Here is a 19,337-nt window from a genome sequence, read left to right as displayed (position 1 = left end):
AGATCTGGGCCATGCATCTGTTTAATCTTTATTTAGTCTGTGCGTTCCTCACTGCATCGGCCTGCATACACTGGACTGCTTTTCTTGTGTTTGGGTGTGCTATCGTTCTGATAGAACAATTCTTGTCTTAGTGTGTTGCTGGGTTTGACAATCACAGGGATGCAGTGTCTCAGATACAACAGACACATATGGAATGATGATGTTGTTGCATTGGTTCTCTGTCTCTTCACCACCAGTGCTCGTGTTCGTCCTAGATTTTGTTACGGTTTGTTGCGGTAGTAGAATATATGACATTAGACATATTGTAGCCATGATATCAAGGGCTTTTCTTGTGAGGTTTGTTTTGAACATTTGAACATTCAATAAAATCATCAAAATATCCTCTTATGGAATTCAAACTACCAGTTGAGGAACTGATGTACTCTGAGCGAGCATTGCTTTGGAGGAAAACATTTCCCCGCCAAAAATGTACAGTACATGTGCCCACTGCTGAAAATTAGCAGTTGAAATATTTGAAATAGTTTCAACATGATCCATTTTTTGAAGAGTTGGAACAAATGTCTGATGAAAAACCAAAGCAGTCCAAAATACCTAAAGTCTTTAAAGAGATGAACACCATCAACTGAATACGTGATGTATTGCCGAAACATCAGACACCACCTCTGGACCAGAGGAGAAGCACATGAGGACAGGATTTCAGCCAGCTTGGCCACCAGTTGTCTAACTGCTGTGCTCATTGTTCTGCTCTTGTCAAGCCATGCAGTTGGGGACAGGGACAGCTCCTGGCTAACAACTGGCCTGTGCTGCTGGCTCGGCCTCAGACGGTAGCCCCTGTTTAGCCCCTGTTTATGTAGCCAGTAAAAACTGATTGTAGTCTCAAGCCTACACTCATGTGATTAGCTGAAATGAAGGGAGACGATATAGTAGGCTACAGGTAATTCCCTTTTTAAAAAGTTTTCTTAATGAATTATATAGGTCAAACTTAAGGCAGCAGTGACAATCACTATGACACACAATATTGAAAGAACTGAACTGAACTGATTATTCATTACATTCTTCATACGTTTTCCAGTCCTCACCACTCCTCCAAGACAGTTGATCTAGAGCAGGGGTCACCAACCCGGTGCCCGCGGGCACCAGGTCGCCCGCAGCATCCACATCAGTCGCCCGTAAGCCAGTTCTAAAAATAGCACTAATCACGAATTAGCTCCGTCTAAAATTTTATGTAACTGTGTTGCTATTCTTTTTGAGTTACATTAACAGTGATGTAAATTTAAAAACGGATACATAAAAATGTAAAAAAAATGTACATCATAAAAAAAAGTTTAATATACGAACTCTGACGTAGTCTGGGTCGGAGGTCAGTCTAGAGTGCATGACAAACCAGCTTTGCTGAGATGAGCTCGTGAGCGCTGCGAAGATGAGGAGACAAACGTGTTTTCTACCCACAAAAACAGCAGAAAAAAGGAAGAAAACTTATCATTTTACAGTGAATGGGAGGAAGACTTCTTTTTTACTAACGTGAAAGAAAACTGCGTGTGTCTCATTTGCGGTGCGACTGTGGCGACGGCGTGGAGAGACACTTCAGTACATGTCACAAAAGCTACCAATAAAAACTGTTAGTGGCTAGTAAAAATTGAAAAAGATTTCAAACAAAATGTTGTGGAAGTGATCATTTGAAAATGAAACAATTGGATATTGCATATTGAAATGTATCTGTTTCCTACCTTGTTTAATCATTCTGAATAACTATTGTGATGGATCATATGCGATCAGTGTCTTCACATAGAATATCATTAATAATAATATCAAATTAAAGGTACACTGTGTAACTTTGTTATTTCAGAAGTGTATTATCAAAGTGGTAGCCCTTTGCATTACTCAGTGCCCTTGAAGTAGCTCTTAGTTTCAAAAAGGTTGGTGACCCCTGATCTAGAGGAAAGACTGGAGTTGAGCTGTCAGTTGAAGTGTAAGGGAACAAAGTAGCTGATAAGCCAGTTGAACGTTAATCAACTGTATGATGTCTGAAAAAAATTCTTTTGGTTGGAGTGAAAGTATTGAAAGCAGGACTGTCAGTTTAAGAGTAAAAGATGAAACAGTTGAAATGTCAGTTAAGATGAAACAGGTAAAAGCAGATAAAGTGTCAGCTAAAGGCTCTGTTGAGTGAAAACACTGGGAAAAGTTGGAGGGTATACACATTAACTGTGGTTGATATGTCATTTGATGTGTACGACATGAAAACAATTGAATGGTCAGTTAGAGGGTAAAAGGTGAAAGCAGTTCAAATGTTGGCATGTTTTCAGTTGTTTTTCACATGTCTGGCTGATGCTGCGATAAGTTCAAGGGAAGCAAAGTGAATATTTTTTCAAAATAAACTTGCCCCCACCAAAGTCATCATTAACTTCTCATTTGTGGAAGACTTGTGGAAGACGTGTGTGTTGATCTTCAATCTCAGTCTTTTCAACATAAAGCAGATGTAATGTGCAAACAGTGTGCTCTGTGTGTGTTCCTAGAGTTTTTTTTCTTTTTTGAGAGGAAACTTTCATAAAGAGTGCTTTTTATTTCATATTATTACGACTTGCCACTGTAGCTCTCATAAGTGTAAGCAGCCATCCAGTAATAAGAAGGTCAGTGGTTTGAAGGTGAGTGGTTTGATACTGACCCCCAAATTGCTCCTGATGACATGTCATTGATGTGAGAATGTGTGTGGATCACTGATGAGCAGGTGGTACCTTCCTCCTTGGTGGCACCGCTGTATGAATATGTGTGTGAATGTCTGTCTTGTTCCTGGTGGTACCTGATCAAGACAACAGGTGCATGCTCTCGAATATGTTCAAGGTCAGTCAGGTTGTTAGCTAACAGAAAAACAGCAAAAACATTTCTTAGTGGTTTTAACCTCCACTGAGACTCCAGCTGCTAATGCTAAACCTGCGTCCTTCCTTTCTTTTTCTTCAGAAGTTGTTCTCACAGCTCCAGATCTCCTCTAGAACTTTCTCCACCTCCTCTTGAAGGGAGAGAGAAGGAGGTAGCAGGGGGAGGGAAGGAGTAGTGCTTTTCTTGATAGACAGATTGAGTCTAACTTCCCCACATCCAGAGCTGGTGTTTTCCTCCAGGATTTTCAACCCAAACCTGGCACTGCCAGTGGATTTAAGATGAAGGTTAGTCCACATGTCCCCCAGCCAAGATATGGTCATATCAGCATAAATTGGTTTTATTATGATTCACCAAAGAGAAGTACAACCATAAATTGCAAATGATTATTGGAACAGCAACTAGTATTAAAAGAAAGTAGCACAGTAACGTAAAAGATAGAATATGAGAAAAGATAACATAAAAATATTTAATTAAAGGTGTTGTGCATAAATGTTTTGCTCAGAAAGTAGGCCATTACACACATATATCATTACAATACAAATAATGATTATAACAGCTTTAAACAATTGAATTTCCTCTATTCAAAACACATTTATGCTCATTTGAGGCAGAAGCTGATGGTGTACAAATCAATGGGCACGTATTTGTTGATTAGAATGATTTTATATATATATATATATATATATATCAGTTCACCTCGGTCTGATGAAGTGTACTCACCTCCAGCTGTCTGCATGGTGTCCAGTGTATTGTCCTCATTCGTTCAGGCATTATGTCATCACAGGTGCTCTATTAATCTGTCAGGACCTGTAAGCAGCTACCTGTGGTGTAGTCTCTGTAGGTTTAACAGTCTGAACAGATCGAGAGAGAGCAGCAGGCAAAAAAAGTCAAACGGATTGTGGTGTAATCCGGGGAGGGTGAGGCAAAGATGAGAGCATGAACAAGAAGGTATCAGGTGTACACCAAGTGTCCGATTATGCTTTTTTGTCCTGGGACGCTAGTTGGAATAAATACTGTTAAAGTTCCAGTGAGAGTCCTTGGACATATGTTGGATAGTGTGTGTGTGTGTATGTGTGTGTGTGTGTGTGTGTGTGTGTGTGTGTGTGTCTCACTTTCCGACTCATGCCTGTCTGTGTTCTCTGGTCATTTGGGCCTTGTTTTGGACAGAGCTGCTTCTCATAAAGCTGTGGCAGTAGTTTCAGTCTCAGTCATGTGGACCAGTTGTCCGCTCTATCTTTGGATTTAGGAGGTATGAGAAGCAGATGAGGGCTTTTCCTCCCCAAAGGCAGCTCAGTATGTCTGTTAATGATTTCCTTGGATTGTGTCTGTGTTCTGAAGTTAAATTAGTAACTTTTTTGATCAACCTTGAATTCTTTTATCCTCAAATAAGGCAAATGTACAGATGTACATGCAAGTTTTATTTTCTCCTGAAGCTGAATGTCATTTCTTTCTGTTGCTGTGTTTCTGTATCCAGGTTGATCACTGACTGATGACGAGGATGCTTTCCTGAATCTCCCCACTCACAACCCTGACCCCCTTCATCCTCCTGACCGTCCTCATCCACACCACCACCACCTCCTCCATCATGAACCACACCCCCAGCCCCCACCTCTCCGAAGGCGGTAAGTCAGCCGGAGGCGGTCTGCTGTGCAGCCTGGGTCTGGGGCCCGACAGGGGGATCCGCTCCCCGGACAGCCTCACCCACACCCCGAGCCCCACTGGAGGAACCCCCAGCTCAAGCCCCCCGCTGCTGCTGTCGCCCGGGCTGGGGGGCCTTGGTCTAGGGTCCCTAGGGACCATGAGCGAGGGAGCTGCTGGGGCCGACTGGGAGAGCAGGGAGGAGCTGAGGCTCAGGGAGCTGGAGGAAGCTCGTGCCAGAGCTGCCCAGATGGAGAAGACCATGAGGTGGTGGTCGGACTGCACCGCCAACTGGAGAGAGAAGTGGAGCAAGGTGGGATGCCATTTACTGAAGCCAGGAGGGAAACTGTAGACTGAAAAGCTATTTTATTTTATTACCATAGTAATGCCTCAAGATCTGATTCATACATACCCCTGTTTAGTTTTTTTGTGCACAGTTTCATAAATCATTGTCAACAAAATAGTGCAAACATTTATTAAAACATATATGCATTTTGCCTTCTTAAGCAGGTTTTATGCTGACTTCACTCACTTTTTCTTGTTAAATTGACTTAATTACATTGACTTATTATTTATTCTTTTTCAAAATATTTCATTGATAACTTTTGAAATAATTTGCTATGTTAAGTTAAAATGGACAGAACGAATTTTACTTCAGATATCATAACTCAGTTATGATTGGTTAACCTTCTACATAACCTTAACCAAGTTGACATCAAAATGTTAAACAAAATGCCTAATATCAAGTCCTCATTTATTGAAGATTAAACACGACTAAAAACAAACTAAAAAGGTTAAAAAAGGAGTAAAAGGGTTGAAAATAGGTCTGTCAAGCGATTATATAATTTGATCTAATTCATTTCATGCTCTGTGATTAATTAATCATAATTAATTCCATATGTAATCAGACACAGGTAGATTTGCTCAGTCTGTGTGTGACTGCCGATTTGAGCGTGGCTCACCCAGACTGGTTGGGCTGTGCTAGGTCTGACCTCTAAACCCAGTGCTAAGTGCTTTGTGTTGAGGTGATGTTTCAGGCTTGAAGTTCTCCAATGGTACTGAAATTCCTGACTGCAGACATTGCATAGAACCCTGCTTCCATCATTGGCTCCATCTGGCCATTAGTAAATTTTCCATTCACTGGACTAAGCAACGCTTTGCCATCTGCTTCCATCATGTTTCCAAAGCCACCGTGGACAGCTGCAATCCATACTTAGCACATTAATTTCAATTAACTATGTAGACAACCCTAGTTAAACTAAAAACAAACCTATTTTATCCTGAGTAACTTATGTAGCATATTCAATGAGTTGAGGACGACACAGTGAACACCCGTCACTTGACAAAATAATCCTGATCAGTTTCTAGGTTCTTCGGTAGCTTTTAACCCTAGCTCACTGTGTTGCTCAAAATAATAGTAATAATAATAAACATGCATTGTATTGCAATGCATTGAAGCAAAAGACAGGGACTTTTGACTTTTTCAATATTTAACCAAGCGATGAATGTATCCTGTTAATAAGGGTTGTGTATATGTAGACACACATAGTGCAGTTTATTTTGATTCAGCCCACATAGACCGCTCTGCTACCACCAATACACACCATAGCACAAACGTGGGTTGATCCACCACTAAAAATAGTCCCAAACAAATTACTATTTCCTCACGCAGCTGTTTTAGGAAATTTCTGAGCCTTTTTGAAAAAATGTAGCCATGTATTTCTGACTTTCTTTTGGTCTTTTTTTCCCAGGTTCGTGCAGAGCGGAACCGTGCACGTGATGAAGTCCGTCAGCTGAGGCAGCGGCTGGATACCCTCACCAAGGAGCTGACCAGTGTTCGGCGGGAGCGGCAGGAACTGGCCTCAGAGAATGAGACTCTACGGCAGGAGACGCTCCGCAGCAACCACACAGCCCCTCCTCCATCTGCCACTTCTCCATCTTCCTCTCCTGCACACCCTCGTGGTGCTTCCTGCTCCTCCTCCTCTCCATCTATCCCTCCCTCCTCCCCTGCCTCATCCTCCTCCTCTCAGGTCCACACTGACGGCAAGCTGGACAGAGTTGGGGAGGGACCGCCAGGGTCTCCAGAGCCAGAACCAGTGAGGGACGTGGACTTAGACAGACAAAAGATAGCTCAAAACAAGGTGAGTCTGCAGTGTATATTTTAATTGCTTTTTAACCATAGTTGTAAATAAGATCAAATGTTTTTGTCTACGCAGACCTGAGAACACAATCTGTAGATGACATACAAAACTCAATCAGATGAAGTCTAAATTATAGAAAATATTGCTTTAGGTACTGCTTGTGTTCAGGGTACCCTGTGGTTTTAAGCCTCACTGGCATCGTGGCTCTATGGATGACAATGTCAGTCTTTCTGTTGGCCCATCAGTTGGTCCATGATTGGTCTAGACTTGAATATCTCAACAACCTTTGGATGGATTGCCGTGAAATTTGAATCCTCCTTTTGAGAGCCCCTGACCTGGCACCACCATGAGGTTGACATTTGTGGCTTTAAAGTGTAACTAAAATCACATTTAGCCACCCCTTTTTGTTGTAGCCATGAAATTTGGTACATTCGTTCATGTCCCTGCTAAGGATTTAGTGTTATTAAGGAAAGATGCTGAACATGCCAAACAACAGCAAGCAAACAGAGTCATTGTGAGCATGTTAGAAAGCTGACCATTGAACAGTGCCCAAGTAGCCCAGAGAGCTGCTAGCATGATGGTAGACTCTTCACTTGCATTCAGACTGATTTAGCCCCATGTGAAAAAAACACTGGCCTCATTCATTTGAATGCTTGCATGTTTATGTTTAGCAGCTATAATAAACAGTCTTTTCCATGTTAATTTAGTGTGTTAGCATGCAGTAGAATGCTAATTAGCATTAAACACAGTATAGCTGGGGCTGATTGGAATGTCATTAGTTTTGCAGCCATTTGGCCATAAAGACAAATTTCAATGTTGACCTAATGATGGACTAGACTAAAAATCAGAGGATCATATAAGTTATTACAGTTCACCCAATGGGAACTATATCACACAGTAAACATACCATAGTCACAGCAACAGTTATAACCATAACAAAAAAAACAACCTCTAAACATCAATAAGAATGAAAGGACTAAGCCCATTTACAGAAACGGAGAGGGGTCTCCCCTGAGCAGCACTTGTTTGTTACAATGGATGTAGAAGTGCTATGCATTGATATTGATCATTCTGATTGCGATAGAACAGTCAGTTATTATCAGTCAGATAGAGAGGGACTGACACCAACAGGCTTCAGTCCTGGAACTCACTGAGGGGGTGTTAAATGACAAGGTGTTCCTGTTTTAAGACAGATGAAATGTAGACAGTGTAAAGGGACCAGTATGAGTGCTGGTTTTGGCTGTGGAAACACTTGCCTTTATTTGGGACTTCGGGAGTCTGAATATGTTTTAAATCTGCAATTAAAATGTATTGTAGACTTACTGATTAGATTTGTCTTCTCTACAGTGGTAGTCACAATGATTTGGTGAATTTCACAGCCTTAATATATGACATGATGTTTTGTGGACAGATCATATAAAACCACCAGTGTCTCCACAGCTCTGACTTAGACAGCATCTATAGGATGTCATTATCATGTCTCCTACAACAATTGAACCTGTCTCACCATGGTCTAAACCCAGGTCATGTTCCCAGTAGGAAGAGCAAAGGCAAAGAATACACACTTCAGGTATACATTTTGTCACGCATTTCAGCAAACTGGGTTTATTCTGTCTAACTGGGACATCCTCAGGAGCAACCCCTCCTTGAGGAACAATTAACAATGTCCTCCCACCTTGTACTCCAAAGAGCCCCCTCTGTAAAGGACTGACAGACAGTTATCGTTTAGCTAGGAAGGGAGGCCACTTGCTCAAGAGACCTATTGGGAATTTCAAATGCATGCAAATCACTTGTAATCACTGCTGCGACATTATACAACAGAAGGAGTTCATAGATCTCAAGACAAGGAAGGTATATAAAAATGAACATTTCATTATGTGTAACTCTTGTTGTGTACTGCCTAACCTGCCCATGTGAATGTTTTGCATTGGGCGTACTAAGAGACATCTGAAATAGTGACAACACAAACCATGAAAAGAAATAGATTACACTATGGCATGGCACTACCTTAACTCTCATAATGGCGATGGCAGCCTTTTGAAAGTGGAGGGTATTAAGTTGGGTGTTGGGTATTAACACTCGGTATTCTTTTGTTGTTGCTTATTTTTTTCGTGCTTTAAACAGTGTCCCAACTTTTTTGGAATCAAGATTGTATCAATGGGTATTTAATTATTTTTACTGATGCATTGAATTGATTAATCAATTAGTTGATCAACAAGATCTATTTCTGTTAATAAAGTAATGGGATCATGTGATTCAATAGAATCACATAATAGAATTCAATAGTTTCATAGCTCAAGCAAACATGTCAAACATTTGCTTGTTCAAGCCTACACAAATGTGAGGATTTGTTTTGTTTTTTTAGTTTTACTATATGGACTGTTGGTTGGAGAAAAGACACAATTTAAAGGTGTCATGTTTTGGTTTGGCACTTTTTTTTGACATTTTCTAAGCAAAAGGATTTTTCATCAGACAGTCAGATGATAGTAGATATGAAACGGAGTGACTGTCTCCTTGATATCAGTGTGCTCATGTCCTCTGCTGCTCAGTGGACAATGTGACCTGAGCCTCAGTGAATGTAGGTCAGTCTGGCTGCTGGCTCTCCAGCCCGGGTAGATCGCTCCTGTGTTGCAGGGTTGCTCTGTTTAAGAGACAGTAGCAGTGTAGGTAACCAGGTACACACACATGCACGCACACACACACTCGATTGCTCTCTCTCTCTCTCTCTCTCTCTCTCTCTCTCTCTCTCTCTCTCTCTCTCTCTCTCTCTCTCTCTCTCTCTCCCTTCTTCTCATCTTCTCTTCTCACTTTACATATAGAGCAGGTACAGAGCAGGCTCTAAGAGTATTTAGGAGTGGGTTGAGACGCAAATCCAACCCCTTTCTTCCCTTCTCTGATTGAATAAAAATACTGTACATTCATCACAACTGCACAATCAGTTCCTGTTTCCAATGCCTCACTTGAAAGGTGGAATGGGACCAGAAGTTTGCTAAAGTCAGGCTTTAATATTTCAATTATCTCGTTTGCAATGTCATTACTGTCAACGTGGACAATTACAGAGTGCAGGGGTGTTTGATTTAATTTTTTAAATTTCTATCATGAGTTCCAGCTCCAGACTTGACGCTAGCACAAGTGTTCCAACAAGTAAGCCAGGTTGCTAAACAAATTAGCCTCCAGTCCAACCCACTATAGCTGCAGGTGCTAATGTTAATGTTGCAAGATGGCAAAGGGAGCAGCATAGGAAAAGAAGCAAGGTATGAGAAGCAGTTCTGGATAGTGTCTGGGTGAAGTCAGTGAGGCAGCAATTCTTGATAATTTAATTGTTAGTCTTGACATTGGGAATGCCCCCCTCACCTTTAAGACAGATACATGGGCAGATGTGACATAAGTACAAATACATTCCTAAAGCCTATAGACTGGCTCCTGCAGACACATATGCAGTGCACACTGCCAGACACATACCACTTATGCCTCCTGTAAAGAAGGAGACGCAGCGGTCGGAAAAGGACGACCGCTGCGTAGAAGGTTACGCAGCCCACAGAGTGGTGTGCTGCTATGGTCTTAAAGCCAGCCAGAAAAGAGGTCCAGTCCTGTGCAGACGTAAGGAAACTAAACCGTGCAGTGAAACAGTGAGTCTAATGTGTTAATATCACTTCAGTTTCTTTTTGTTCCAATGGAAGTGTTTTTCCCACAAATATATCAATAGTTAGATGCATCCTGAAGATTATTGTCATGGAGTTGCCTTCTAAAAAGTAGGTTGTACACAGCTGACAGCCAAGGGGCAATTCTATTTTTAATTCCATCTAGCAGGCTGATAAGAAAGTTGTGCTTATGCTGTACTATGCTAATGCATTTGCTGTACTACTATCTCTGTTTCAGTTTCACTGCCAATCTTTAAGCCTAGCAATAGCATTAGCAATCACATTAGCATGGTAAACTATTTTTTATTTTTTTAAAGGAGCTCTCCTTCATTCACATTCTGTGTCCTGGAAGGCAGTACCAGGATCAGTCCAGGAGCTGACTGCATAATGAGCTGCTGTCTTAGTAAATCTGGTGCTGAATACACACAGACTGCAGCCACAAACTCAGTGACAAACGCAGCACACATTTGCACTGTTGGGACCTGGCAGATATTAAACATAGTTATTGGTACCAATAACTGCATTAATATCAATAAAATTCTTAATATAAACTGATAATAATGGGGCACCACCCTGAGATCAGTGACCACCAAAGAGCCGTTAACTTAAAATGTCACTGTTTTTACATTACCTGTCTCTGTCCAGATGAAAGCCTTACTTCACATTGCTTCTGGAGCGATTCATGTGTTTCAGTCCATCCAGTGTGTCCAGTGAGCTCACATGGTGATGGGACCGATGTGTTACTTCGTTGACGGTTTAACAGCAGGTTGGTGCTCGTAGGCAGTGGAGGAAGCAGCAGAGAGTGGATTTAGGTGAAAGAGAGCGGGGCGTAGAAGTTCTGTCTTGAAGAAAACGATTAATCTGTGCCTTCCTTCTGTATGTGAAGCGATATTGCTGGCTACTCAAACAGCTAATGGTTCTGAAGATCCAAATGTGTTCGTGTTGAACACGGCCAGTCTGTTACTGTTATTGAGCGAGTTAAAGGACTGTTGCCTTGGCCAATAAAGTACAAACATTTTAATGGGAACAGTACCTAGCATTGATTCTTATACCCTTGATGACATCATGGCCATGTTGTGGGGAGTCCCCTGTGTTCCTGTGGGTCTCGTCCAATGGAAAACTAGGATTTGGATTCAGGCCAAATCTTACTCTCAGGTGTGATTTGCAAGGCCTGATGGGATTTTGGTAGTATTTCTTTGTTCTCTGTTCAGAGTTTTTTTTGTCAGGCTTTAGTTTTTAGGTGCAGGTCTCCATTTAGACCATTTTCTAAATCCCTCAGTCTTGTTCTGCAATACTTTCATTGGTCCCCTTTTAACATCTGTTGTGATGAGAGAAGGCTTTAGTAGTTGAAAATGTTCTGAAAAATCTTTTTTTTTAATCTCGGCACTGCAAGATTATTAAAATGTTGATTGATTGATGTACAATTCCAACTCCTGCTGTACGAGTAAATCGTTTGCAATGTAAAAGCAAAGCTCATGATATACAGTGCCTATCATAAGTATTCACCCCCTTTGATGTTTTACCCTTTTATTGCTTTCATAAATCAATCATGGTCAATAAAATTTAGCTTTTTCAACACAAAAATTTATTGGAAAAAACTCTTTAATGTCTAAGTGAAAACAGATTTCTATAAAGTAATGTTAATAAAAGAAAATTATATAAATGAAAATAATAGTTTGCATAATTATTCACCCCCCTTAAGTCAGTATTTAGTAGATGCACCTTTGGCTGCAATCACAGCAGTGAGTCTGTGTGGATAGGTTTCAATCAATCTTGCACATCTGCCCACTGCAATTTTGCTCCATTCTTCTTTGCAAAACTGCTCAAGCTCTGTCAGGTTGCATGGGTATCGGGCATGAACAGCCCTTTTCAAGTCCAGCCACAAATTCTCTATAGGATTGAGGTCTGGGCTTTGACTCGGCCACTCCAGAACATTTACCTGGTTCTTTTTTAACCATTCCTGTGTAGCTTTTGCAGTATGTTTTGGATCATTGTCTTGCTGGAAAATAAATCTTCTCCCAAGTCGTAGTTCTCTTGCAGACTGAAAAAGATTGTCCCCTAGGATTTCAGTGTATTTTGCAGCATTCATTCTGCCCTCTATCTTTACAAGCCTTCCAGGTCCAGTTGCTGAGAAACATCCCCACAGCATGATGCTGCCACCACCATGCTTCACAGTGGGGATGGTGTGTTTTTGGTGATGTGCAGTGTTCGGTTTCCGCCAAATATGACGTCTTGTCTGATGGCCAAAAAGCTCAATTTTGGTCTCATCAGACCAAAGAATCTTCTTCCACTTGACCATGGAGTCCTGCACGTGCTTTTTGGCAAACTCTAGTCGAGATCTAATATGACTTTTCTTCAACAGTGGCTTTCTCATTGCCACTCTCCCATAAAGCTTTGACCGGTGAAGAACCCGGGCAGCGGTTGCTACATGCACAGTCTCTCCCATCTCAGCAGCTGAAGCTTGCAACTCCTTCAGAGTAGTTGTAGGGGTCTTGGTGGCTTCTCTCACTAGTCTCTTACTTGCACGGTCACTCAGTTTACGAGGGCGGCCTGATCTAGGCAGATTCACACAAGTGCCATATTCTTTCCATTTCTTGATAATTGACTTCACTGAACTCCGGGGGATGTTCAGTGCCTTGGAAATTTTTTTGTAACCATCCCCTGAATTGTACTTCTCAATAACCCTTTCCCTGAGTTGCTTAGAGTGTTCTTCTGTCTTCATGGTGTAATGTTAGCCAGGAATACTGATCAACCACTCTCTGGACCCTTCAGACACAGGTGTTTTACAACTCAATCACTTGAAACACACCCACACCACTCAGGTGATCTTCATTTCACTAATTGTGAGATTATTGGCAACAATTTGATAGACCTCTATTGAATTAGACCATTAAATAAAAAAGGGGGTGAATAATTATGCAAACAATTATTTTTATTTATATATTTTTATTTCATTAACATTACTTTATAGAAATCTGTTTTCACTTTGACATTAAAGAGTTTTTTCCAAGAAATTTTTGTGTTAAGAGAGCCAAATTTTATTGACCATGATTGATTTATGAAAGCAATAAAAGGGTAAAACATCAAAGGGGGTGAATACTTATGATAGGCACTGTATATGTGCCCACACTGTACAGTAAAATCCTCAAGCCACGACCTGAGTACCCTCACTGTACGGGTGAAATAGAAAATAAAACGACCCCTCAACTATTGGGGACCATTTTGGCTATTGACAATCAGCAATAAAGATTTGTTTGAATGCTCCAAGGCAGGTGGAAGTTTGTTTGCTACCGGAGGTCTGTGAAGTACACACACACACACACACACACACACACACACACACTAGTCAGCAGCACCAGCAAACTAACCAGCTAGCTAGTCAAATTAGAACAAAACATGTTAGCAGGCAGCTGAACATCAGCAGCTATTTCCTGCCGTTTGTCTTGTAGTGGTCGTGAAAGGAGGAGGAAACGTCAAAGAGCCATGTGCACAGAGAGAATAAAAGGCACTGATCTTGGGAAAACAACTCCTCGCAATGTCTGACATGTCAGAAATTGTATCAGAACATCCCACAGCTGGTCGAGAGCAGTTGATACGATCGATGCTCGCCCCCACCCCCCTGTACACTGCATGGCAAACGATACCCAAACATTCAGGTCAGAAACAGGTTCAAACCGTACAGCGTATGCCCAGTTTCAGGGTGGGAAATAGCACACTAACTAACAGCTGAGCTGTTGTCCCATCTGATAACACTGCTTTGACCTCCTGTGTTTTCCCACTTTCTCTGGATTTCACTGGGCTCTCACTGTGTGTCAGTGGCAGTGGTGTGTTCCTCTGTTTCTATTACGTGTGCGGTTCACCACCCACACATGAAAACACACACACACATACATATGTGTGCATGAGCTGTAACATCAGAAGGTGCCTGTGTCATAGCAACATGGAATAGAAATCACTGTCATTGCCACAATGACAATCACATTTGACCTATAGCGAGTTCACGTGAAGTTTCCACGGTAACAAACACACACACAGAAAGTCACATTGAGGCTGTAGCGTTCCAATAAAACCATGATAATATGTCTGTCAGTGGCTGCAGCAGCGGTGGTCATGGAACGGCGGCTAATTGGTACTCACTCACAGCAGAGCCTCATCTCTTGTCTCCTTCCATTGTTCCGGTTATCACACACACTGAGCACTCCCACATGTGGCACAGTATGGCTTCTCTGACTGACATCTGTTACACACTGGGTCCCTCTGTTGTGTACTGCCGGTAATGACAGCAGCAGCATCACATCTCTGCTTTCCATTTTCCACCTCAACCTTAAATGATAATACACATGCTCATGCACAAGTTTTTAAAAATGATGTCTCGTGTTTTTCATCAGTCAGTTGTATGTCTTAAATGTCAGTTTCTCAGAAATTGGGAGGTGTGGTCATCCCACGCTCTTATTCGTAAATTATTAAACCATAGATCCAAACCTTAACAGCTGTGAAAATATTCCAGTGATACTTAATGACATTTAATGATGATTGGTGTGTCTAAAATGTTTAATCTGAGTTCTTATTGATATCTAACATGTTTTAAGATCAGTCTGTCTTTTCAACCTTTTGAAAGGCTCTGGAGTCAGCTGTGAATGTCCTCCCTGATCATTCTCCAACCATCCACTGACTTGTGGTCAGTGAACTTTGACCTCTTCTCAGTTGATGCTGTGAGTTGTTTAGTCTGGTGTTCACAGACAGTTGATGGTGTTGGTCTCTTGTCTAGGGTCCTTACTGCTTTACAGATATACTGTTCCCCACGGCAGAGGTCTTTAGAGGAACTGAGACTCGACCTTGACCCAAATCTGACCGAGCCCAAATTGTACTCAGTCAGAATCTATAATATAATCAGAATCTGTCAGAAAGTCAGATAGGGTTTGAATGGAGGGTCATGGGTCTCTGATCTGTGTGTATATAATATTAAGGTGGATTTCAGGGATCTGAGGGTGCTCAATGAAAATTGTTTTTTGGAATTTGAATTTAGATATTAACCCTCTATTACCATGTGTTCATTCCTTGTTTCCTATTATGGTGTTCCAGGGCATAAAGGAAACATAAACCAGAAATGATCACTAGATGATGTATGACATATTTAACAAAAAATGTGTGTGTTCATGAGCATGAGTAGCCACGTGTGATCATTTTGCTGTGAACCCTACAAAGTAATGCATGGCATGTATGGCAGGTGAAGCTAGTTTTTTGTTCTGTCTCAGCTACGTTTAGGTAGGGGCCCAAAATTTTACATGATTACAATTCTTTGTTGTATTTACTAAGACAACAGATGTAAATAAGCCCAGCCACAACTCATCTGATTTGCATATGGTGCTGCTAGAGACTTAATGCTGGGCTGGTTTGTTGCATTTGTCTGGAAAGTAATAGCTGAACTAAATATCCTAATCTGAACTCAACAAAAAGATGAGTGATTGAATGAAAAATTATGAAAAATCATTGTGGCAGATTTTTGGTAGATTATCACTCTTGCTTGTACTGTACTTTGACATGCTTGTTGCTTATGGCTGTCATACATGTACTGCTTTTGAGCTTTTGTTCCTTTTTCAGTCATTAATATATTAGGCATTTAGCCACGGCAGCTGCTTGGGTCTAAGGATGACAATGTTGGTCTGTGGTCCGTCGGCTCATCAGCCCTGTATGTGTGGAAATGCATCACAATATCAGATGCCTGTGCATTTCTGTCCCCATCCTGTCACTGCAGCTCAAAAGAGCTCTGTGCTGCTTTATGGCAAACAACTGCAACTAATTAAAATTCTCTCATGAGGTCATGTTACAGTGTACTGCTAAACTCAGCCACAGATATCTTTACAACTCTCAGTCACAGCATTAGATGTTTATGAGGAACTCTTTAAGGCAGCATGCTTATTATCTTAAAGAACCACACAGTGTTACGGAGCCTCTGGGACACACAGACCTCACATTTGACATCTGGCAGATGCTGTGAAAGATATAGGGAAACATTTAGATGTAGACATGTTTACTATGTGAACAGAAGGAAACACTCCAAATTTCCTTTTCAGGCCATTAAATAAAATAATATGTGAAAATGATCATGAGTACCCACCCAAGAGTTTCAGGGTTCTGCAGTGACAGCACGTTGGTAGAGACCTTAGATGATCTTCTGGATGAAACCGTTTGATTTGCAGCCGTGGTTTGGGAGGAACAGAGGGTGGAGCGGGACGCAGTGAGGACAGAAGAGTGAAATATTGTTGAAAGAGGCCCACAAGAGATTTGGGTAGTTTAGAATGTGACTGACTGACTTTATTTGCTGGGGTTGAAACTGAAAGGAAGCCTTCATCCCTGCTGATGTGTTGTAAGAAGTTATGGAATGTTATGAGGGTAAATGTTTCTCAAAGGATTAATCCCATGATGTGTCGTTGGAAACTGCTAATATACACCAACAAGAATGAGAACTCCACCCAGGAATCTCATACAGCTCATCTCCTCCCTGATAGTGTGATTATTTGATATTATGATAGTTATGATCACAATGACTGTAGGTGGGGTAGGTAGGCAGGCAAAACTGCTGAAAAACCTTTGACAAGACTTTGGGAAAGCCTATCCAAATAAAGGCTTGGTCTCCAGCTTTTATGAGAGTAAAATTTTGTGGGAAATCAATTAATTTCAATGGAATCAGTCACAGGGGTACTTCTTGCCACAAAGTAAGAAGGTCCTGGTACGATTCCTGGTTGAGGCATGGCTTCACTGTGTGGAGTTCATAGTTCTCCGGTCAGTGCTCTTCGTGCGTTGTTGGTAGTTGGTCTCCTGGCGCATGTATAGTGGCGGCCCATTGCTCCGAAAGCTTAGGATGGCTTAAGTACAAGTACTGTGCACTATTATGTGTATGTGGCAATAAAAAAACAACTTCATCTCAACCCCTGCTAATGTTTCATTATCAGTTGAACTTCAACATCTGAATTTGCTCTTTTGACCAATAGCAAACTATCTTTACAGCTGAAAACTACCTCCAGGACTGTTCAGAATGGAGTCAGCAATCACAGCCTGATAGCTGTGGTGCACCATCCATTTTCATTCTACAGTTTATCGCTCTGTCAGAGTGTAAACTGCTTCACAATAGAGGCATGGTTTGCAGACAGAGACGGGAGTCAACAGGACAAATGTGTTTTGGATGGACTTACTGCTGCGGAGCTAAAAGCTTGCTTACTGACAGCTTGGAGAGTTTTCTTCTATTGTCAGTAGCGCTTTATTTAATGGAATCATGTGCAGTCCTGAGAATACAACACCACACACTGCAGAGAAAAACAGAAATTCACAAACGTAGCCACCCCCTTGTCTGACGGTGTATTAAGCCATTCTAGGCAACTAGGCAACTCACTATGATCATAATTAAATCCAGTTAAACAGGTAGAATTTTTATTATTATAATGTGTAGTAGTGTAGTTATTTATATTAGATTTGTAGTAAATTATAATAACTTATTTGCACTGCAAGGAATGACTTTCACACGACTTAAGACGTCATATATTTGTTCTTTTTTTCCCATGCCTTTTGGGTCAAGATCTAACTTATTTTCCAATAGAAACCTACCTCTACCTACCTCTACCTGTCTTTCATTCACTCACCTGGCAGTATGAGCCCTGTTGAATTGTGTTGATATCTGAGTTTCAGTAATAGCAGTGTAAAGTATACCCCTGTATCATTAAACTGGTATTCTGATCTCATTTTGTCCTCACTCTCTCTCATGACTTGGAGGTGTTGGAGTCGGTCCTTTGTTCCAGAGCTCCAGAAGGGGACCCAGAGGACTGGGAAAGTCGCAGTGGTGTTAACCAGGCCAGCTCACGTCCGTCCTCCGGTCTGAGCCGGCAGGAACGCAGCAGGCAGCTGTGGGAGGACATTAGTACGGTGGAGGATGACACCAGCAAACTCAACGCCCTGCAGCTTCGTCTGGATGAGTCCCAGAAGGTCCTGCTGAAGGAGAGAGAGTAAGAGAGACAGAAGATCCAAAGCGCTCTGGCCTGTAGCACAGATATGAAGTGTCACATAACTGCAGTTGTATCTGTTGCAGTGGTAGCGAGTTCAGTTAGTCCAACTTCATTTTATAACTTCCATTAGATGGTACTTCTACTCCTCCACATTTCAGAGGGAAATATTCTACTGTTTTCCTCCATTTCATTTAAATAACAGGTATTGTTTGTAGATATTTTTGAGATTGATATTTAACCAACAAAATGTGTTCAAATTTTATTCAACAATATGTTAAATAGTTAAAATGAGCTCCTCCAGCATCTACAACAGAATTGAAATGCTATTTTAATTAAATTCACCAGTAATAATAATTAAATTGTATGATAATGTAACACTGAGAGAGGCCAATCTGCATAATGACTACTTTAACATTTGCTAACAACACTAGTTTTAAAAGGCACCCATTTTACACATGTAGGTTACGCTTTCTTTCAATCCATGTCTTCCTTCTGCAGTTAGAGTGTCTCTTGTGTCTCGGTCTCTTGTGAGTCCTCAACACTAATGTAATGTACTCTTACGAAGTTAAAGGATCTGAATGCTACTTTCCCACTGTTCGTTAAAACAAATATTGCTGACCTATGATGACAGATAAACTCATATACCAGTAGACCAGTTGGACTATATTCTCCAAAACTAATTACTGTATCATTTTCTGCTCTCAGAATAGAGGTTCATTATACTGTACTTACATGTGGCTGTGCACCTCCTACATAAGGGCATCAGTTTTCTTATAATTGTGTATAATTGTTGTGTCCTATAGACCAGTGTAAAAGACCTGTAACTATTGCAGATAGTGGAAATTCCTCCACTACTGCTTATCCTACACCGAGATGTGATGGCCATCTCTGCTGAAAGCTGTGTCAGTGGACAGCAGCTGCAGCCAGGAAGTGCAAAATTTGAAATGTTTTAGTTTAGTACACCAATGAAATGCCAGCAAAATGCTTTAAGTGTGGCTGATGACTGACATTTCACTAGTGAGTTCTGTGATAGACCTTTTTCACTG

The 19,337-nt window shown here is 41.2% G+C and overlaps 1 protein-coding gene across 2 annotated transcripts in view; it reads left to right on the top strand.

Annotated features, from left to right (window-relative positions):
* Positions 1–19,337, top strand: part of ccdc102a (coiled-coil domain containing 102A) — a 67,557-nt gene that overhangs the window by 24,716 nt on the left and 23,504 nt on the right. For both annotated transcript variants that reach the window (XM_041935505.1, XM_041935512.1), the window contains 3 exons: positions 4,349–4,825; positions 6,264–6,653; positions 18,062–18,291. In XM_041935505.1, the coding sequence (XP_041791439.1) occupies positions 4,460–4,825; positions 6,264–6,653; positions 18,062–18,291 (986 nt within the window). In that variant the 5' untranslated portion in view covers positions 4,349–4,459. The remainder of the gene's footprint in view (positions 1–4,348; positions 4,826–6,263; positions 6,654–18,061; positions 18,292–19,337) is intronic.

The sequence above is a fragment of the Chelmon rostratus genome, chromosome 1 (genome assembly GCF_017976325.1).
Source record: "Chelmon rostratus isolate fCheRos1 chromosome 1, fCheRos1.pri, whole genome shotgun sequence".
Classification (NCBI taxonomy): Eukaryota; Metazoa; Chordata; class Actinopteri; order Chaetodontiformes; family Chaetodontidae; genus Chelmon; species Chelmon rostratus.
The sequence above is the reverse complement of the archived record's forward strand: the minus strand, read 5'-3'. Positions and strand labels throughout refer to the sequence as shown.